The sequence below is a fragment of the Aotus nancymaae genome, unplaced genomic scaffold (assembly GCF_030222135.1).
Source record: "Aotus nancymaae isolate 86718 unplaced genomic scaffold, 86718_ANA_hifiasm-v0.15.2.pri h1tg000064l_1, whole genome shotgun sequence".
In the NCBI taxonomy this organism is placed as follows: Eukaryota; Metazoa; Chordata; class Mammalia; order Primates; family Aotidae; genus Aotus; species Aotus nancymaae.
In genome coordinates, this window is record NW_026988479.1 from 13,574,687 (window position 1) to 13,597,751 (window position 23,065).

The window sequence follows — 23,065 nt, forward strand, 5'->3', positions numbered from 1 at the left end:
ATTAATTATACCAGCCCTTCCAAATCTTGAATTTGCATTTTTTACCAATGTTAGAAAATCCTTACCGCCCTCCTTGGTAAATATGGGAGGCATGAGAGATGTCATATTCCTGAAGCTAAATATCAGGGCATCACCCCTCACAAGCAAGAGAACAAGATGCTTTTTATATTTATTTAAAAAAAAAAAAATCCAGAATGGATAAAAGAGAACAATCATTAAGGATGAAGGTGCCAGACACTGGGCAGAAGGTAGCTAGAAAAGTATGCCTTAGGGAAGTTAAAGGCCTAGCCTCATTACTACCTTGTTTTAATAGCTCTACCTAACATAAATAGATTCATTTTCCATTATTCTAGCTTCCTCTGCCCCATCTATAAACATGGCACAGCTGGCTTGCTGTGCAAGGCCTCAGTTGAAGGACCCCATGTACACACAGGCCAGTACAGCAGTACTAGGCTAACTAGAAGGATCTCATCCCCATATGTGGTCTCATTCCAAGTCTACGGCTGACTACCTTCATTGTTGTGTGCGAGATGGTTTCACCCCTTGAAAATATGGCTACTTCAGCATAAAATAGTTAAGTCTTTATAATCAATTAATCCATCCTACCCGCTTTTACATGCAGCTGAAAAATGACAGGCTAGGGACATAGAACATTGTGAACTTTATACTGTTAGAATCACCGCCCATTAAATTGGTCACTAGCTAATGGTCACTAAATTTACAAATTAAGGAAATTATATATAGAATACTGCAAAAACACAGTAAAAAGACTGAAGTTTGCCCATTTCTGCTCAGGAAGTCTATTCACTCCTAAGCTTTATGTTGTTGTCCTTTGGCTTCAAAATTTCTATTACTGTTTCTCCTCCTTTTGATCTTCCTTTTGTTCCCCAGTGCCAGAACTTCCAGAGCCTTCTCGCTCAGATGCCATCTGTTAAGAAAACATTTGAGAGCCACTCAGATTTAATGTTAGAGCTAACCATTTCTTCTTTGTTGCACTCCAAAATGAAGGAGCCACATATTCCTCATCCTTCATTTCTATTCCACTCTCCCTCCCCTCTTTCCACTCTAATGGTTTCTGGATTGCTTCCCTTTGACACTACCCCCAATCCCAAAGTAGAGTCAAGACGGCAGGAGAATTTCTCCCAACTCTAACCTCACTCTCTTAATTCCACAAATGGCTATGGAGGGAGCCACCAGTGACAGTAATCAAGAACTATTCAATCAAGATCAAGTTAGGATCAAACCCCACTTCATCCTTATACCTTTTTGTATGCCATTTCGAAGAGCTTCAGTGATGCCTGCTGAAGAGAGGATGCTGCCTGTCTAATGTTTTCTCCTGTTTCACTGTCTTTTCTAGCCAGGAGCTCCCTCATTTTGGAAATCTCTTCTTTTAGCTTGTTGCACTTAAAAAAAGAAAACAAAAATCCTTAGTTTTCCAGGTCTCCTAGTTAGACACATTTTAAAATAATTAAACCCCTATCAAAACCCACAGAAAAATAAACTTCACTGGCATTAGTAACAATGTGTCCAACCTCTTGAGTTACTTTAAAATAGAGCTCACCTCATCAGCAGGCAATTGGTCCTTGAATTCTTCCATCTTGGTTTCTGTATCATGAATGATTCCTTCAGCCATATTAATTGCTTCAACTCGTTCCTTAGAGAAATTAAAAGTTTAAATATAAATGAAGGCTTTCCAGTCAACCAGTTTGCTGAATGACTATGCTCAATAAGACAATAAGCTATGTGCCGCATACAGTTACAAACTAAAAATAAGCGAGAAATCAGAGTGACATGAGGTAGTCTGGATGGCTTTGAGATTTGGGCTAGATTTTGTAACATTAGAATTGTGACAAGGAAAAGAGAAATAAAGGCACTGCACCATATAAGGTATAACCAACAGGGAAAGGAGAAGAGATTGATCTTAGGTTTTCTCTTAGAACACCCACAACCTATGACATGTTCAAACTCTCCCACTTTCTTTTTTGTTTTGGAGACAGATTTGTTGTCCACGCTGGAGTGCAGTGGTGCTATTTTGGCTCCCTGAAATCTCAGCCTCCCAGGTCCAAGTGATTCTTGGGTCTAAGCCTCCCAAGTAGCTGGGACTACAAGTGTGTGCCACCATGCCTGGCTAATTTTCTTGTATTTTTTGTAAAGACGGGGTTTCACCATATTGGTCAGGCTGGTCTCAAACTTCTGACTTCAAACGATCTGCCCGCTTTGGCCTCCTAAAGTCCTGGGATTACAGGCATGAGCCACTGCGCCTGGCCCCAAACTCCACTTTGAAGACCAAGCTTTACTAAGAGTAAAGTTCAGAAGACAAAAAGTAATCACCTTCTTTCGCCGGTCTTCCTCAGCATATTTCTCTGCATTTTTAACCATATTTTCAATATCATCTTTGCTTAACCCACCAGAAGACTGGATTACAACTGTAGTAAAAAGAAGGCATTTCATTAATTCTCAGGTAAAGTTATATGCCTCTTCTCTCTCCATTGCATTAAGAGTTCTCCCGCTCATAGCAGCCAATCTTGATACCAGTTATGAAGAGGAGAAATACCCTATAGTTCTATAAAGCAAAATGAAACCAAGGACCCAATATATACAAACGCCTGGCCTGTCTGTCCATCAAAACTTCAGCAACCCACAGGCTCAGTGCCTCCCTATTTTGAGGGAATAAACACTATATTTGTAAAAGCAAATCTGGTAACTGAGGGACAAAGAGGACTCATCATCCTCCCTTGAGGCCTGGGGAAAAACATAGCACAATAAGAGGGTCTATTCCTAAGAGCTCCCTCATCTCACTCTTATGGTCTGATAAACAGGGTAACTTACTCTGCTGCTCACGTCCTGTGCCCTTATCTTTAGCAGAAACATGTACGATCCCATTGGCATCAATGTCAAATGTAACTTCAATCTGAGGAACTCCACGAGGGGCTGGTGGAATTCCAATCTAAAATAAATAATAAATAATATCCAGAGTAAGGTGTTCTTACAGAGGGGTCCAGTGCTATTATTTCCAAATTGATACGGTATTCTAGTAAACAAGTCACTTGGTTCCTGGGAGGGAAGTGATTCGATGTACAAAAAAACACAGTTTATAAGCAACAGTAGTTTGCTGCCTGAAATCAACAGGTTTTATACCAGTGAAGTTTAGCTATAGCAAGTAACCGCTGTATGTACCTGGGTACACACTTAATGACAGCAAACCTCCACACTATTTAATTCACCTCACAAGCAATGCTGATCAGAAACCAGTAACAGTATCAAATGTCTTTTAAATGAGTAATCAGGAATTTATTTCTCTGAGGAAGTTCCTAAGACACAAGGAAAAAGTAAGGCTTTCAGGTAAAAACTGATCCCATGGGTATTCAGTTGTACAAAGTGTCTGCACACCTTCTTCTTGAGATTACACAGTGTGTATTTGTATGCCAGCAGTTTATACTAATATTTTTATGGCTTAAAATATTATCTCACTTTACAGTGATGGAGCACAGGATTCAGGATTCACAATACCTACCAAAGTAAACTGTCCAAGGAGTTTGTTGTCTCCAGCCATCTCTCTCTCACCCTGACATACTTTAATTTCCACTTGCGTCTGACCGTCAGCGGCAGTAGAGAATACCTAGGGAAGAAGAAAACTTCCTGGGTTGGCAATCTGATTAAACTATTCCCTTTCTATAGAAAAAATGAGAGCCAGAGGAAAGATTCACATTCCAAGATTGGAAGGGTCCTAATTTAACAGTATGTTCAGAACAAAGGCTGTTGTCTTTACAGGGAATAAGAGTAGGATTAGTACAGCAAAAGGGCATACAGTAGCTATTGTTTCAACTAAGCAAATGCACTGTACAAAGATGCAGCATTAGGACAGAAAGCCTCAAAAGGAACTAAAATGCTGAAACATGTTCATCTGGAGAAACGAATAAGAGATAGATGTATCGTGCTCAGTCACAGGGTATCACCACATTTCTTCAGAATGATGTGTTGACAAATCACTGCACAAATACAGCAACAGCTATAATTTTATGCAAAAACACCACAAGATTGGGAAAATTGGGAAATAATTTTTTTTGAGACAAGGCCTCACCTCATACTGTCGCCCAGGCTGGAGTACAGTGGCACGATCTCAGCTCACTGCAACCTCTGCCTCCCATGCTCAAGCAATCCACCCACCTCAGCCTCCTGAGCATGTGGGACTACAGGTGCATAGCACCATGCCTGGCTAATTTAATTTTTTGGAGAGAGGGAGCTTCACCATGTTACCCAGACCGGTCTCAAACTCTTGAGCTCAAGCAATCCTCTTGCCTCAGCCTCCGAAAGTGCTGGGATTACAGGCATGAGCCACAGCACCCAGCCGGAAATAATTCCTACTTCAAGAACAAGCCATGTCCAAATAGCCCTGCTTGGTGCCTCAGTACCCCCATACCAACCCCTTTATTCACCCATAAGATAAGAACACTTCCCTAAATCTGGTCCAGACTATCCTTTTTACCGTCTTTGAGAAGGGAGGACTACATACAGGGACTTCAGTCTCAAATGACTGAGATCCCTTTTAGCAAATTATGTTAATCCTGTGGAGGAGACCATTGATGTCCTTCCTGTAATCATCACTACCAGCTGACATGTAAGAACTTTCCTGGTAACAAAAAAAAGAAAACAACACAAGATTCTCACCACCCACAGTTAACTATTACTATTCTGAACAGCAAAACAGAGTGTTTTCTTGAAAATGCTCATGAAAGTGGCTGCAATCACATCCCTCACAGAACCTAAAGCCCACATGACAAGGTAGGAAGTGATGGTTCTTACCTGGCTCTTCTTGGTTGGAATAGTGGTATTCCTATTAATAAGTTTGGTAAAGACACCTCCCAGAGTTTCAATACCCAGAGACAGGGGAGTGACATCCAGGAGCAGCACATCTGTGACATCGCCAGCCAACACACCTCCCTGAATGGCAGCTCCAATGGCCACAGCCTCATCAGGATTGACAGCTTTACTTGGGGCTCTGCCAAAAAGATCCTGCACAGTCTGCTGAACCTGAGCATCAAGGAAAAAAACCTGTCAGCCCACACTTGGGAACTACCTGAGCAGAACAAAAGAGAGCACATGTGTCCTACACTCCCAGCTAAATCTTAAGACAGGCTGTTTCAAATCTAAGAATGTTTATTCAAATCACCGTTTCATAGTTGGGTTCCTGCTAATGATCTCATAACACTCATACACTTTATACTTACAGGAATACCTTATTCATGACCCTTGTAAATCTGGGAAGGATTCTCCTAAGTTTTATTATCTGGTTTCCCACATAACACATCATTTGAAATAGAGAATGCAAGGCAAGGGGACTTAGATATCCATGTCCTCTTGCAAATTATCAATAAAGACCAAATTATTAAAGTCAGCTATAGTAATAATGTGTATTGCTAATGTAAGGGCACGTTCTTCCCTCGTGTTTATGATATTAGTGAAAATAAAAAGTTCTATTTGAATAGATTTGGGGAAAATTTCTTAATACAGAGGCATCTGCCTGATCCAGGGCCTTGTTTTCCCAGGTTCATTTTTTGCTATTTCCCTAAGGCCATGTATTTCAATGGAAACATTCAGAAAAAAACAAGGTCACTAACTTAGGCCCAAGATAATCCTATTTAGGCTACCAAGAATTGCATCTTCAACAGGTTTGTGCTCAGTCATTAGTTTTCCACACATATTCTTTCAGAATGATGTGTTGAATAAAATACATCATTGCACAAATCTTTTAAGAGATGCCCTATGCTGCAAAGACACATGTACAAAGAACCAGGGCGGGGGTTGGTGGGGGAAGAGTTATTACCAAAGTTTTATGTTCTGATCTCAAACTTTGTTTCAGTCCTAAAAATTCTATGACTGAGTTCAGGATCCTCCCTGCTAATGCCCCTAAAGAAATTCTGCCCCTCCTAATTTTTCTTATATTAATTTTTTCTTTTCTTTTTTGAGACAGGGTCATGCTTTGCTGCCCCAGATGAGTGCAGTGGCATGATCATGGCCCACTGCAGCCTCAACCTCACTCAGGTGATCAACCTCAGGGCTCAGGTGATCCTCCCAAGTAGCTGGGATTACAGGCATGCACCACCACATCCAGCTAATTTTTTGTATTTTTGTAGAGAGGTGATTTTGCCATGTTGCCCAGGCTGACCTCAAACTCTTATGGATTCACTTGATCTGCCTGCCTTGGCCTCCCAAAGTGCTGGGATTTATAGGTGTGAGCCACCATGCCTAGCCTATTCTTTAATTTTAACAAGACACAAAAGAATAGTGAAGATAAAATCTTATCTCCCTGTTGGGTCACCCCAGAATGGGCCATATACTTGTGCCACCTGTCCCAAGAATACACTCTGTGCCAGCCCTCTCTAACAGAATTCCATGGGTCCATACCTTGGGCATCCTAGTCATGCCACCCACAAGGATCACTTCTCCTATGTCACTCTTGCTGACTTCTGCATCTTGCATAGCTTTTTGGCATGGAGCGATGGTCCTCCTGATTAGATCAGTGACAATTCCTTCAAATTGAGCACGGGTCAGCTTCATATTCAAATGCTTGGGTCCAGAAGAATCCATTGTAAGATAGGGCAAATTGATGTCAGTCTGCAGAGGAAATGTTTAATTGCATGTTAGTGGGGAAACCAAATGATGGTTACATTTATTCTTTCAACTAAAATGTGACCATACCCTAGGACAGAAGACTTGGAAAACCACAGGGAGGGTGAGATCTAATTTAAATGAATAGTCAGCAAGAATAGTTACTCTTTAAGATGCAACGTTTTATCTTCCCAGAGATAAACAGTACAGAATCTGTTTTAATGAAGTTTATAGTTATTAAAAATGCAGCAGATAAGCAGGAAAAAAAATCCCCGTTCAGGAGATAAAGAGTTCTTCTGCCACTAAATATTCATTTGAACCACACAACTGATGTTTTCCTTCACCTAGTTTTAGAAATATCCCATGTACCTGAAGAAAAATCTCAAAGTTATGTTCTGAACCAAATAACATGCCACCAACCGTGGGTTCTGTAAGTTACAGGATGTTTACAAGTGGTACGAAAGCTACAGACATGCTCTCATTAAAGACAAGTATGAGAACTGACTTTCATGGCCATCACATCCATGGAGAGCTGCTGACAGTCACACCATGTAACATCCAGTATTTAATAAATCCCAAATCCCAGGATGACATGGAATCTCATAACGTGTAACAACAGAGTGAGTCCTTAACCATCTTTCTTCAAGAGAAAGTATCCTAGACCTTTAAATACTTAATAAACAGTTAACACACCATCTGTAGAATAGTGGTATCTAAATATTGACAACTTTTTTTTTTTTTGCAAAATGTTGATAAACCAAATCAGAATACAGAATTTATCTAAACCAATGCTATCCAGAACTCTGACAATGAAAATGCTCTTTATGCTGCTCAAGCAACCACTAATGTGACTACTGAGCACTTGAAATAAGACTAGTGTGATTAAGAAATGGAATTTTAAATGTTAATTTTAATTAATTGAAAACCTGCATTTGGCTACTATAGCAGCACAACTCTCTAAACACTAAGAGCTAATGACAACCTGAAAAACTCCAGCACTACTAACTCTCAACCCTCTACAACCAGTCTCACATCCATCACAATGTTCTCTCCTTACCTCTTCTCTCAAACCCAACCACTTATGTCTTACTCTCCCACTCTCATCCAAGTCTTTTCTCAACAATGGTTACAACACCCTCCCCACATCCACTCAGGCTGCCTTCTGCCCTTAACAATTCTCCACTCTACTCTAGCCAGAGGGCTTTTCACAAATCGACACCTGACCATGTTACTATCCTCAACTCCTCTGGGGTTTGTTATTTATTTATCTTGGAAGGGACGCCAAATGTCACATCTATGAAGCCTCTAGCCCAAGAATAAACACACACACACAATTTTAAGACAGAAGTTTACAAATTTGTATTGGGCCACAGGTTGGACAAGCTTGCTCTAGCCTCATTTTCCATGCCCACCAACACCCTACTCCAATCTTCACTTTGCCCTTTTGGCCACTCTGGCCCTTTCTCAGGTCTTCACCTGAGAGCCTTACACTTACTGCCCACTTATCTTTTTCTTATCAACTCATCTCTCAGATGCTATCCTTGTTATGATGAACACCTCTCTCAGGTACCTTCTCAGATGATGATGATGAATTGAGACGAAGTCTTGCTCTATCACCAGGCGGGACACAATCTCAGGTCACTGCAACCTCCGCCTCCCAGGTTCAAGAGATTCACCAGCCTCAGCCTCCCAAGTAGCTGGGACTACAGGCACATGTCATCATCATGCCCAGCTAATTTTTCTATTTTTAGTAGAGACGGGGTTTCACCATATTGGCCAGGATGCTCTCCATCTCTTGACCTTGTGATCCTCCCTAAGTGTTGGGATTACAACAGGCATGAGCCAACCATGCCTGGCCAGATTATTTTATTTTTTGAGACAGATTCTCATTCTGTTGCTCAGGCTGGACTGCCGTGGTGCCATCTGAGCACACTGCAACCTTTGCTTCCCAGGTTCAAGCAATTCTCCTGCTTCAGCCTATACAGTAGCTGGGATTGCAGGCAACTGCCACCACATTTGGCTATTGTATTTTTAGTAGAGACAGGGTTACACCATGTTGGCCAGGCTGGTCTTGAACTACTGACCTCAGGTGATTCACCTGCCTTGGCCTCCTAAAACGGTGAGATTGCAAGTGTGAACCACTGTGCCTGGCCCCTTCTTATTTTTAGAGACCTGCTCTGTCGTGGAGGCTGGGGTGCAGTGGCACAATCACAGTTCACTGCAGCCTCAAACACTTGGGTTCAAGGGATTCTCATGCTTCAGCCTCTTGAGTAGCTAGGACTACAGGTGTTTTGTAGCTAGTTTTGTAGAGACGGGGGTCTCACTATTTTGCCCAGGCTGGTCACCAACTCCTAAGCTCAAGCAGTATTCCTGCCCTGGCCACCCAAAGTGTGGCCCCTTCTTAAATTATAGATGTAATTGCCTTTTTACCACTTGTTATCATTAACAGTAACATTTAGGGCACTCACAATTTCCTGTTTTCCTAAGCATATAATATTTATGAACTTGGTAATGCTAACAACTCTTAAGGGGAACAGTACCACCATTACCCTTATTTTGTAGGTAAGAAACAGTAATGTTAATTCATCCAAGACCACCAATTAATAAGTGATGCAATGGGGACTTGAACCCCAGCAGAATGGCTGCAGAATCAACCTTAACCTTTACTTTGTATCACTTCTAGTTTAACATTTACTAATCCGTTCTAATTAATGTCCATCTTTCCAAACCACAATATAAACTGCATGAGAGTAATACAAACTAAGAATTTATTCTACAGATTTACAATCACCTATGCAAAACTCAATGTGTAAGGAGGCTCAATACATCTTGCTATAATAAATGCTGGAAAATAATCCAAATGTCTATCAATAGGATGCAGCCACACTAATTAAAACCAACCAATCTTTTGCAATACGTCACACATCCCCTACCCCAAATGTCAAATCCCTGGGAAGAATTAGAAACTATCTTCTGGCAGTGCCACATATTTCAACCTCAACCCTAACCAATGTTGCAATGTTCTGCCACTCCATGATAGCGGGGCAAAGTAACAGCAAGACCATAGACAAGTGTGTGTAACTATGTCACTCCTCACAGCCACTTTAAAAAAAATCCAGGTTTGACTGAAGGTTAATTAGCAAGAATCACTTTACCAACACATGACAACTGTCTTAAATACCTTTTCCCTGTGGGCGATCAAAATAAAGCAGTCACAGCTCTGCTCTTCCTGCTGTCACCAAAGACACTGGAAATAGATCTGCTTTCCATCTTTGTGGGTCTCTAACACAGATCTAACATGGTTTATACAATTCTATTCTTAGTGGTTAAGTGAAGCTTCTCTCAGAACTGGAGCTAAACAAGCTGACACTTAAAAGAGGCTGAGTAAATCTGATGCTCACAGAGGGAAACTTGCACAAGTTTCACCTCATTTTCTAGACTGATGATTCAAATTACTGTCATTTTTTTGAGACAGGGTCTCACTCTGTCACCCAGGATGGAGTGCAATGGTGTGATCACAGCTCACTGCTGCCTCAACCTCCTGGGCTCAAACAATCCTCCTTAGTCTCTCAAGTAGCTGGGACCACAGGTGTGCACATTATGACTGGCTAATTTTTCAAATTATTAAGTGAGACAATTAGCTGGGCACAGTGGCTCATAGCTGTAATTCCAGCACTTTGGGAGGCTGAGGCAGCCGAATCACCTCAGGTCAGGAGACCAGCCTAGCCAACATGGTGAACCCTGTCTGTACTAAAAATACAAAAATTAGCCGGACATGGTGGTGCACACCTGTAATCCCAGCTACTCAGGAGGGTGAGGCAGGAGAATTGCTTGAACCCAGCACCACTGCACTCCAGCCTGAGCAACAAGAGCAAAACTGTCTCAAAAAAAAGGCCAGGTGTGGTGGCTCATAAGGTCAGGAGATTGAGACCATCCTGGCTAACATGGTGAAACCCCGTCTCTACTGAAAAAAAAAACCAAAAGTTAGCCAGGCTGGTGGCACATGCCTGCAGTCCCAGCTACTCAGGAGGCTGAGGTTTCAGTAAGATGAGATCACAGCCTGGATGACAGAGCAAGACTCTGTCTCCAACCCAAAAACAAACAAACAAACAAAAAAACAAAAAAAAGGACACTTAAAAGAGTTATTAAATAACTCTTTATTTAATATTTCAGTTAAGGCAGTTTTTCCAAGCTAGCAATTCTAGTTTTAAACACTGCTAGACTAGGTTTTAAAATAAATATCTTTAACTGAAAGGCAAACAAGTATATCCAGCGTAATTCAGTTATTATTTAGCTCCAGTATACGTAAGTGATTTGGGTGGTTAAAAAATTTCAGCTCACAAATAAAGACCTTACTGTTTCTGTGCTCATGGCAAAGGTCTCTATAAACCAGAAAATTGTAAAAACAAACTCACTCAACTGACATAAGGCCAACTAGAAAATACTATTTAAATAAACTCCGGCTGAAAATATCTATCAAGACTTCTGGGATTTTTCCATGTCTCACCTGCACAGATGAGGAGAGTTCACACTTAGCCTTTTCAGCTGCTTCCCGTACCCTCTGAAGTGCCATGTTGTCTTTGGTCAAATCAACCCCCGTCTACAAAGTGAAGACATTCAACACCAGCATTATTAGTGAGGTGGTAAATAAATTTAAACTGCAATAATAAGGTGAACAACACAAAATTGAGTCATACCTTTATAAACAAGCATGAATTACTTTTAATTACCCTTTATCTGTAGGAAAAAAATTAATCTACTTGGAAAAGAGTATCTGTGTCTAGAATAAGGGGGCTGAACTGAACTCATCAACAAAGCAAAGAGCAATCTGAACAAAGAATTTATCAATATCCCAATGTCTACATATTAACTACATTGGTAACTCACCTCTCTCTTGAACTCCTTCACAATGTGCTGTAGCAAGGCCTGGTCAAAGTCTTCCCCACCTAAAAAAGTGTCCCCATTTGTGGATTTCACCTCAAATACTCCTTTCTGAATTTCCAGGATAGAAATGTCAAAAGTTCCACCTCCTAAGTCATATACAGCAATGCTAGAAAGAAAGAAAGAAATTCTTAAGAAACAAAACCTATCACCAGAATATAAATTTAAATAATCAAATACAGATAATCTTAGCTATTTTCCTAAGGTATATACTTGTTAAATTACCACGGCCCAAAAGAAAACAAAGGAATGGTTTTGAAATGAAAAAACACACAGACTATACAGACTTAAAATCGGTAAATGCAGTACATTTTCAGTACATTTTTAGTTTAAGTAAAAGGCTCAATCAGTAAGAAATCCAAGTGACAGGCCAGGCGCGGTGGTGGCTCATGCCTGTAATCCTAGCACTTTGGGAGGCCGAGGTGGGTGGATCACCTGAGGTCAGGAGTTCAAGACCAGTCTGGCCATCATGGTGAAACCCCATCTTAAAAAAAAAGAAATTCAAGACAATTTAGGTAAGTCCCATGGCTCCATTACTTTAGTTTCACACATCTAAGTGAGAAATTTACTGCACCAACTTACACTTTGTCTTCTGATTTGTCCAGACCATAGGCAAGAGCAGCAGCTGTGGGCTCATTAATCACCCGAAGCACATTCAGTCCAGATATCTGTCCAGCATCTTTAGTGGCCTAGGGAAAACAAAGAGAAAAGCATTTTTCTGCCCTTCCAGCCCAGGCACCATTACTTTTTGTGAAGAATGCTAATTGACCTCACCTGTCTCTGCGAGTCATTGAAGTAAGCTGGGACTGTGATCACAGCATTTTTTGCTGTGTGCCCCAAGTAATTTTCTGGGGGGAAAAAAATGGAATTCTGTCAGAAGAGAATTATTAATATAGCCCAACAACATGTGTCATCCTTTTGGAGCTACAGACAATATTCATTAGTCTTTTGGGAAGTGACCTAATGTGTCCTTGCAGGAAGACACTCCAACTAAATATACTGGTTTAAAAACCCAACATCAGGCTGGGCACAGTGGCTCATGCCTGTAATCCCAGGACTTCGGGAGGCCGAGGGGGTGCAGATCACGAGGTCAGGAGATCAAGACCATTGTGGCTAATAACGGTGAAACCCCATCTCTACCAAAAATACAAAAAATTAGCCAGGCATGGTGGTATGCGCCTGTAGTCCCAGCTACTCGGGAGGCTGAAGGAGGACAATCGCTTGAACCCGGGAGGCAGAGGTTGCAGTGAGCCAAGATCGCGCACACTGCGCTTCAGCTTGGGTGACAGAGTGAGACTCCATCTCAAAACAAAACCCAAGACTGGCTGGGCGCAGTGGCTCAAGCCTGTGATGCCAGCACTTTGGGAGGCTGAGGCAGACAGATCACCTGAGGTTGGGAGTTCAAGACCAGCCTGACCAACATGGAGAAACCCTGTCTCTACTAAAAATACAAAAAACTAGCCAGGTGTGGTGGCAGGCACCTGTAATCCCAGCTACTCAGGAGGCTGAGGCAGGAAAATCATTTGAACCTGGTAAGCAGAGATTGCACCGTTGTACTCCAGCCTGGGCAACAAGAGCAAAACTCCGTCTTCCAAAAAACAACCACACCCAAGATCACTCTTTCAACATTTTAGTGAAGGTTCACGAAACTACAATGACCTTTAGACTTACAACAGACACTTCAAATAGGAAGTTCTAATTTTTACCTAACAGGGACAAAAGCTTAATGTGTAGTCTTGAGGCTTTCAATATAGAACATTACCCCGCACTGGAAGTAAAGAAACAAGCCAGCCACCATTAGTGAGACTTGAAGATAAATTCAATCTGCAGGGAAAGCATGAAGTGTAACACAGTTTTGCCATTCCTAGGTTTTCTATACAAAAGGCACCATAGATTCATCTACATGACGCTGGGCATAGGGAGCTAGTGATCTCAAGGAATCATTCAGTTCTTAGAACTTTCCCAGGTGTGAACTAAACCCACTCACCTGCAGTCTCTTTCATCTTCATCAACACAAATGCTCCGATCTGACTTGGAGAATACAGTTTCCCATGAGCCTCAACCCAGGCATCACCATTGGAGGCACGGACAATTTTAAAGGGAACATTTTTACTGTAGGACACAAAAATTGTATTAAGAGAAAACTAGCCCGTACAACCTACCATGACAAAATTACCATGCATCATGAACATCCATCTTCCACCCCACTCATTCATGGCCAATAAATGATAATTTTGGAAATTCATTAAGTGAAATTCTTTAGAAAGCAATCACGTTTATGAGGATTACAAGGCAAAATGAAATAAGCAACATATGAAATACACCTGATGAAATCTTAACATTCTTTACTTCCCACCCCAGACAGAAAATTTTTGCAGCCACTTTAGAATGAAGTCTGGAAGTTCCATTTGACAATGAAACAGTTACCATATGACCCAGCAAATCTTCTACCATCTAAGAGAAATGGAAACATTTACATCCACATAAACACTTGTACACAAATGTTTCTAGCAGTGTTATTCCTAATAGCCATAAAGCGGAAACAACTCAAATGTCCTTCACTTGACCAACAGATAAACAAAATGTGCTATATGTCCACACAATATATCATTTGGCCATAAAAAGGAATGTAGTACTGATACACGCTACGACATGGATGAGCCTGGAAAACATGCTAAGTCAAAGAAGCCAGTCACAGAAGTCCACATGACTCCATGCATACAGAATTAATATTCTACTCAAGCTCAAGAAAGCTGTTTAACTCAGCCTCAAACAACCCTCCCGCCTCTGCCTCCTAAAGTGCTAGGATTACAGGTATAAGCTACTGCTCCAAGCCTAAAAAACTTTTTATACAACAGGAAACTCTGGCTATGCTTCTAGCATTTCTTTTTTTTTTTGGAGACAGGGTTTCACTGCTATTACTCAGGCTGTAGTGCAATGGCATGATCCTGGCATGCTCAAACGATTCTCCTGCCTCAGCATCACTAGTAGCTGGCGTACGCCACCGAGCTCAGCTCATTTTTGTATTTTTGCAGAGGCGGCTTTTCACCAAGTTGCTCAGGCTGGTCTCGAACTCCTGAGCCCACCTCAGCCTCCCAAAGTGCTAGGATTACAGGCATGAGCCACCACACCTGGCCTCTAATATGTCTATTTAGAAAAAAGCAGGCTGGGCAAGATGGCTTATGTCTGTAATCCCAGTACCTTGGGAGGCTGGGGTGGGAGCATCATTTGAGTCCAGGAGTTCAACACCAACCTGGACAACATAGTGAGATCAGTCTCTATGGGGGGGAAAGGAAAGGAAAAAAGCAAAATCAAGTTTTTCTGTACTGGATCAACACATGATAAAACCTATGCCATTTCTGCCTTATGTATTCAACACTGAATTATGTGGTTAAGGAATGCCTTGCAAATCTTCATTTATTATGTCAATATTGAGCAAAGATCTAATCAGTAAAAACACAAAAATGAATTTTTTAAAGGAATTACCCTTTTGGCAGTGGTACAGATTTCCCCTAGGGACAGTATGTAAGGTGACTAAAGTAAAGTGCTCTAGGGATCCTAATCAACATGCTGATACTCTTCTGCGTGGCCCTTGCAAATAACTGCACTTTTACTATTACTCACATGTCTTTCTGTACTTCAGGATCATCATATCGCCGGCCAATGAGACGCTTGGTAGCATAGAATGTATTGTTTGGGTTCGTGACAGCCTGTCGCTTGGCTGGCATGCCAACAAGTCGCTCACCATCTGATGTAAAGGCCACAACTGAAGGGGTGGTTCTGGCACCTTCGGCATTCTCCAGCACCTAAACTCCCAAAACGTGACAGAGAATAAGGTTCTAGTTGTCACTGTTTTTTTTTTTGAGATAAAGTCTCACTCTGTCGCTGAGGCTGGAGTGTGATGGTGCAATCTCGGCTCACTGCAACCTCCGAGTCCCAGGTTCAAACGATTTTTTTCTTCTGCCTCAGCCTCTCTCCCTAGTAGCTGGGACTACAGGTGCGACTAGATTCATTCAAGCTCACAGCCAGTAGCCAAGCATCAGAAACTAAACCCAGCTGATGCATCGAATCCTGTGGTGTTTGTGGCCACAAAAGATACCAGGTAGGCAGTCCACCATTGGACGGGCGGACAGGGATGGTCCAGGCTGGTGAGTGTGGAGAGTAGAAGTATCAGAGCAAGAGCTCCAGCAAGGTTGTGGATGCCAAAGAATGGGCCAGAAGGCAGAACTGCAGTGGGGAATGTGGGGCTTCCCGAAGGTCTTAGTGTTAGCTAAGCCTTTTCTGTTTCCCACTTGCTCCTTCTGGCCAGGGCCCTACGCAAGGCTCTGACCCACCTGGAAATGCAGCAAGCTGCTTGCTGACCCAACTTGCCCCTGAAGGTGAAGCTAACGCTGATTGCAATTTTTTTGTTATTTTTTTTAGTAGAGATGGGGTTTCACCATGTTGCCGGGCTGGTCTCGAACTCTTGATCTCAGGTGATTCGCCTGCCTTGGCCTTCCAAAGTGCTGGGATTACAGGCATGAGCCACTGCACCCAGCTTATCACTGGTATCTTTGCAGCAATCATTTAAGACACAAACAGGTCCCAAATTACAAAACAAATGCTCATGAGCAATACTGCTGGGCATACTTTACTGCTGATACAGTTAATGAAGACAGTAGATAAATATTTAAGGTATTTTTAGTGCTTTACTTTCAAACTACTACTACTTTTTGAGACATAGTCTCACTCTGTCATCTAGGCTGGAACGCATTGGCACTATCATGGCTCACTGCAGCCTTGACCTGCCAGGCTCAATTGATCCTCCCACCTCAGCCTCTGAGTAGCTGGGACTACAGGTATACCACCATGCCTGGCTAATTTTTTGTAGAGACAGTGTTTTGCCATGTTGCGCAGGATGATCTTCAATTCCCAGACTCAAGTGGCCTCTCAAAGTGTTGGGATTACAGGCACGAGCCACCAGGCCAGGCCCGACGTACATTTTAAAAGCTGCTTTTGGTTGCTTAAGACTAAAGGTGAACCTTTGTAGTGCTAACAACTGAATGTATGTAACTTCCCAGAAAAGGATTTAAATGTGGTATAGAAGCAGGACTAATAATTTACTATTAAGACGGGTGGAAATGGCTTGCACTGTTTGGTTACCCTGGTAACCACCAAAGGGCTGCATTTTCTAGGTCAGATGAACCAAGGTTGGAGGTGCAGAGACAGACTAGAAGCATGTAGAGTTCCATGTCTGAAGTAATGCATGTTGTTCATTGGAGCAGGCTATTCCTTTTGAAGCCTCCTTACTCTGTACATGAAACCTTTATTCCCACTGGGTTATTAAGCAAGATTTACAGCATCTGGAATTCTTGCTTCTTCCTTTCATGGTTTTGATTTCATGCTTCCTATTTCCCCCATCTCCTCTTCTGAAATAACCTGAACTGTCTATAGTCTTCTTATCCCACTTGTTGGCACCAAGAGATTATTTCTTCTCTTGGCCCTAATCTGTAGTTCTTGACATTTTTCCCAAATGCCTGAAATTTGTGGCCACCACAAAACAATTTAGAAGTAGATATAATTATCCATATGAAAGTAAAGATTCTTGTCCCAACACTGGGTATGAAAAACCTGATCTGGCTGGGCATGGTGGCTCACGCCTGTAATCCCAGCATTTTGGGAAGCCAAGGCAGGCAAATTACCTGAGGTTAGGAGTTCGAGACCAGCCTGGCTAACATGGCGAAACCCTGTCTATACTAAAAATACAAAAAAATTAGCCAGGCGTGGTGGCACACACCTGTAGTCCCAGCTACTCGGGAGGTTGAGACAGGAAAATAGTTTGAACCCAGGAGGCAGAGGTTGCAGTGAGCTGAGATCACACCACTGCACTCCAGCCTGGGCAACAGAGCAAGACTCTTATTTCAAAAAGGAAAAAAAAAAAAAAGAAAAAGAAAAACCTGATCTATAGTTTTTCTTTTCTTTTTTTCTGATACCAAATCTCGTCTGTTGCCCAAGCTGGAGTGTAGTGATGTGATCTCGTCTCACTGCAACCTCTGCCTCCTGGGTTCAAGAGATTCTCCTGCCTCAGTCCCCCGAGTAGCTGGGATTAAAGGTGCCTGCCACCACGCCTGGCTAATTTTTTGTATTTTTAGTAGAGATGAGGTTTCACCATGTTGGCCAGGCTGGTCCTGAACTTGGGACCTCAGGTGATCTGCCTGCCTCGGCCTCCCAAAGTGCTGGAGTTACAGGCATGTATGAGCCACCACGCCTGGCCTGATCTATGCAGTCTTTGTCCCATGTTTTTGCTGTTTTAGTTAGAAGTAGTTTCAGGCCAGGCTCAGTGGTTCACGCCTGTAATCCCAGCACTTTGGGAGGTCAAGGTGGGCGGATCACTTGAGTTTGAGACCAGCCTGGCCAACGTGGTGAAACTCTGTCTCTACTAAAAATACAAAAATTTAGCCAGGCATGGTGGCTCACACCTGTAATCCCAACTATGTGGCAGAGGCAGGAAAACTGCTTGAACTCAGGAGGCAGAGGTTGCAATGAGCGGATTATTGTGCCACTGCACTCCAGTCTGGGATATAAGACTGTCTCAAATTAAAAAAAAAAAAAAAATTAGGTTCTCAAATTCCTTAACTAAGGAAAAGAGCACAGAATTCTTGATAGGTTCTGGATAGGATACTAATTACTAATCATGCTCACCTTTGCTTGTTTCCCTTCCATAACCGCCACACAGGAGTTGGTAGTACCCAAATCAATACCAACAACTGCTCCCTTGATTGCTTCCGATCTGTAAGACATTTAGAAGTGTCACAGCTATTGTTATCTCGATAGATAAGTCACTGCAAGATAATGGTATACTACATAATCTCTAAATAAATACAGATAAATAATTACAGGGAAGAATAGTTAATCGCAAACGTAGAAAACACGGCTCTGAAATTTAGTATGTATTTCTTCTCAAAGGAAATGAAGTTATACTTACGCATAATCCCGCCTTGAAACAATTCTAAATGCCTCATGACTGAGGCCATTCCAGCTATCCTAAAAAAGAAAAAAACTGACTCAGTCACCAACCAGTGTGTCTACTGGGAGGAAAAAAGAAAACTTGAGCTAACTTAGTATGTTAGATACGTTAAGCTACTAAAACAGTAAATATTTAATAAACATAGTTTCCCAAATAAGGTAAAAGGAGGCAAAAAAAAAAAAAAAAAAAAAAGATGGCCTTAGAATCACATTACAGTAGGATTTCTCAACCGTGGCACTACTAATTTTGGGCCAGATCTCTGTGGTGGGTGCTGTTCTGTGCACTGTAGGATATACACCAGCATCCCTGGTTTCTACACCCTAGAAACCATTAAGCACCCCACTAAATTAGTGACAACCTAAAATATCCAAAGACATTGCCAGATGTCCCCTGGGGGAAAACCCGAGGGGAGACACTTCCCCTGACCTTGCCATGCAACTAATTTAAGAGAACTGGGGTTACTAATCTTGTGGAGTCTTTAAAAGGGAAAAATTAAGTAGTGGCCGTTCACTAGGATAAAAGACCTTTATTACAATTTAACCTCAGCCTACTTACAAGCCTTCCTTAATGCCCACATACAATTCCTATTCTCCAAAGCATTTGCCTTTGATTTTAGACAACAAGTAACTACTCCATGGCCTTTTTTTCCCCATCTGCTTTTTTTTTCTCTGAAGTAACAAACGAGTACAATCACATTTTGATGTCCTTAAGCACGAAAACTGGAGGTGGAGTTTTATTTTCGACTCAGTGTTTAGGGTTTTTTTTTTTTTTTACTTTATTTACCGTATCAATAGGAATCTTACACACACTGTATTCTGCAGAGAAGCCGAAAATAAAACTGAAAATAGCGGTTTTCCAAATAGACTGCATCCCTAACCCCCAAGGCCAAACCTTTCCATCCAGACACAGAAGGGGCCATCAGGACCACTACCTGCTAATCTGTGAGATGACACTCTAGATCGCAAGAGGTGTGACTCAGCAGGGCCCCAGGCGGAGGCAAAAACCTTCGGCAAGGCATTAAACTGGCAACGCTAACTGTAAAAGGCCCGTTACTTTCCTTCCCTCCTGACCTCTCCCGGAGAATTCAAAACCTAACGGGCGCGCGGCCTGTCGCACCGACGCCCGAGGCCTGAGGCCGTGACCCCATCCGGGAAGGTCCGACAGTTCCTCACCTGGTGGCGGGCGGCTGCGGGGCCCCGGGAGGCTGCGGCGCCCACGAGACGGGCTGCCGCAGTTCGACTGGCGCTTATCATGGCGGCTAGATGGAGAAGTAAGAGGCAACAAACAGGCTCTCAAGCGGCCGGGAGCTGCGCGGTGCGGTGGCGGCAGCGCTTCTGGAAACCTCTAACCACGTGGGGTGAGGGGCGGGGGTTGGTCACTGCGGCCCAGAGGCCCGCTCTTCCGCTGAGGCGCCACCCGCGCCGCCTGACTAGAGGATACATGATTGCCGCTCCCGGAGCCAGGGCGTTCAGGTAATATGCTCCAAAGCATGATGGTTGAAGAAAGCCTGCCCTCCCGTTCCGGCTGCGGTGGCTCTGGGCTCAGAAAGAGTCCAGGAGAGGAAGAGGGGTATGAAGGCGGCATCTCGGACAGCCCCGGTCCTCGGCGACAGGAAAGACTCAAGGTCACACGGGATAAATTGCGACCCGATTACAGTCTTCTTGCGTCAGTTGCGCGGGAGGAGGAGCCTGTTGCGCCTGCGCAACTGACGTCCTGCTAAGAGCCTAGAGCGCATGTGCGCAGGGAGTGGCGGAAAACGTGGGTGGAGACTGACTACTACGCTTTTCGGGTGCCGGAGCGCACGCCGGCGTTGCCTGGGAGCTCCGGGCGCGTGCACACTCCGCGGGCGTGGACTTGTTCCAAAATCCGGCTCTTGGAGGACGGCGCCATCTTGTCTTGTGGCTTTGTTAAGTGTGGACGTCAGAACTTTTGTTGTTCGGTCCCGCCCGCTGTTCAAAACTTGAAATACGTTTGGATATGCAGATCTTAAAGAATTCCGTTGAGAAACTACCAAACACTCGTTAACAATAATAAAAGAAAAAAAAATTTCGTGTTGCGTTTTATCACAGGGGTCTTGGGTTTCCAACTACAAAGCGTTTGGTTCACACATAACATTAGGCCAATTACCCTGAACAAAGGGAAAAAAATAGCCGAGCTTTAGGTTCTTCCCCTGTCTATTGTGCTGGGCTTGACTGAGACTCCTATGGCTCTTTCCAAACCTCCTGCTGGTGGCAAGATGTCAACTACTCTACCCTGTGACCAGTTTTAGACTTTTAAGAAGAGGAATTAATTCATTGATTCAACAGATACGTTCTGGCAGCCTACTAGGTGGCAGTCACTCTTCTAGGTGGTGAGAATACAGCCAAAGCAAAACACGAATGACTTGAACTTGATTGAACTTGATTTTGGAGTTGAAGCAATTTGTCCTGAAAGTCCTAAAAAAAGAAATGCTTCAGGCCCCCTATCCCTTCAGGAAGATCAGTATTATTAAGTAGTCACCCCTGGGTGAGGTCTTGTGAAGGAAATGTTGGGGAGAGTTGGGGAGGGAAAGAAGTAACGGAAGAGTTTACATTCTGAGGGAGATGGCAGTGGGAGTAAGAAAATAAACAGGAAAGTCTAACGTAACATGGGTTATAGATTATACAGATTCTAAAGTTTTAAAAAAGCCTCCCACACGCTCTTCCTTAAGTGTCAGCTATTATTATATTATCCTCACTAGTTACTTAACACTCTTCATTTCGCTTGTTTTAATTCCCTCAGAAGGCAGGGGTGCCCAGGCAGCGGCTCACGCCTGTAATCCCAGCACTTTGGGAGGCCGAGGTGGGAGGATCACTTGAACCCAGGAGTTCGAGACCAGCCTGGGAGACACCGTGAGACCCCATCTTTAGACTCTGTCGCCCAGGCTGGAGTGAGTGATGCAGTATCAGCTTAATGCAGTCTCAACCCCTCCGGGCTCAGGTGATTCCCCTGCCGCCTCAGCCCTGCTCCCCCAAGTAGCTGGGATTACAGGCATGCGCCACTACGCCTGGCTAATTTTTGTATTTTTGGTAGAGACGCGGTTTCGCGATGTTGCCCGGGTTGGTTTCCAACTCCCGAACTCGAGGGATACACCTGCCTCAGTACCTCAAAGTGCTGGGATTACAGGCATTAGCCACGCGCCCCGCCAAATTTACTATTATTTTTAATTAGCTGAGCATGGTAGCGAGCACCTGTAGTCCCACCTACTTGGGAATCTGAAGTGGGAGGATCGCTGGAGTTCTGGAGTTTGAGGACAGCCTGGGCAACATGGCAAAACCCCATGTCTACAAAAAGGCGCACCTGTAGTCCCAGTTACCTGTAATCCCAGCACTTTGGGAGGCCAAGGTGGGAGGATCACTTGAACCCAGGAATTCAAGACCAGCCTGGGGGACACAGTGAGACCCCGTCTTTAGACTCTGTCGCCCAGGCTGGAGTGCAGTGGTGCAGTCTCAGCTTACTGCATTCAGGAAGCTGAGGTGGAAGAACCACCTGAGCCAAGGGAGGTTGAGGCTGTAGTGAGTCGTAATTGTGATTGTGCCATTGCACTCCAGCCTGAGTGACACAGCGAGACATTGTAAAAAAAAGAGAGAGAAAAAAAGAAAGAGGAGAAAGAAGGAAAGAAAAAGAGAAAGAAAGAAGGAAAGAAAAAGAGAAAGAAGGAAGAAAGAAAAATGAGAAGGCAGGCTTTCTTAAAGGCTATCCAAGTTAAAGACTCATGATTCCTGTTTGTAGAGATTTAGATTCTAGAACAAGAAAGCAAAGAAGATAGGAATGACAAGTAATATTAAACGTTGAAACTCAATAGAAAACATGTTCTTACGTCATACATGACGGAGAGGGAGAAGGGCAGGTGGAAATCACTGCAGTAACTGCATACTTCTCTCTTCTCTTAACAGGTTCTCTTAAGAGTTTGCTTTTCTGTTTTCTTCCTTTCTCCCTCCCTCCCCTCCCCTCCCCCCTCCTCCCCTCCCCCCTCCCCCCCTTCCCTCCTCCCCTCCTCCCCTCCTCCCCTCCTCCCCTTCTCTCCCCTCCCCTCCCCTACTCCCATTCCCTCCCCTCCCCTCCCCTCCCCTTCTCAGACGGTGGAGTGATCTCGGTTCACTGCAACCTCTGCCTCCCAGGTTCAAGTGATTCTCGCACCTCAGCCTCCCGAGTAGCTGGGATTACAGGGGCCCACCACCACGCCCGGCTAATGTTTTTGTATTTTTAGTAGAGACAGGGTTTCACCATGTTGGCCAGGCTGGTCTCGAATTCCTGACGTCAAGAGATCTGTCTGCTCTGGCCTCCCAAAATGCTGGGATTACAGGCGTAAGCCACAGTGCCTGGCCAAGTGTTTGCTTTTCTTCTTCTTGCTCCATATGTTAAAAAGCCACGAAGTGTTAATCAAAAGAATCCTGGAATCAAATGTTATCTAAGGGTGTCAGAAACCAAGATCCTATGGGTACATGTAGTATGTATTTGCTGTTTCCGGTAGTTTCCCAGGCGCCTTGC

The 23,065-nt window shown here is 43.4% G+C and overlaps 1 protein-coding gene and 2 non-coding genes across 3 annotated transcripts; all 3 read right to left on the reverse strand.

The window, feature by feature from the left end:
- Positions 1-566: 566 nt before the first annotated feature.
- On the reverse strand, positions 567-19,881 carry HSPA9 (heat shock protein family A (Hsp70) member 9). The gene is made up of 17 exons (XM_012476083.2): positions 19,729-19,881; positions 18,515-18,573; positions 18,232-18,319; positions 15,175-15,356; positions 13,538-13,662; positions 12,325-12,398; positions 12,133-12,239; positions 11,497-11,659; positions 11,117-11,209; positions 6,406-6,615; positions 4,804-5,031; positions 3,515-3,619; positions 2,830-2,947; positions 2,332-2,426; positions 1,562-1,654; positions 1,263-1,403; positions 567-928 (listed from the first exon to the last, which is right to left on the reverse strand). The coding sequence occupies exons 1-17, from the start codon at positions 19,807-19,809 to the stop codon at positions 851-853; spliced, it is 2,040 nt and encodes a 679-aa protein (XP_012331506.1). The 5' UTR covers positions 19,810-19,881; the 3' UTR covers positions 567-850.
- On the reverse strand, positions 3,934-3,995 carry LOC135270665 (small nucleolar RNA SNORD63). The gene has a single exon (XR_010338808.1). It is a non-coding gene; the product is annotated as a small nucleolar RNA SNORD63 (small nucleolar RNA).
- On the reverse strand, positions 5,673-5,742 carry LOC135270664 (small nucleolar RNA SNORD63). The gene has a single exon (XR_010338807.1). It is a non-coding gene; the product is annotated as a small nucleolar RNA SNORD63 (small nucleolar RNA).
- Positions 19,882-23,065: the final 3,184 nt, after the last annotated feature.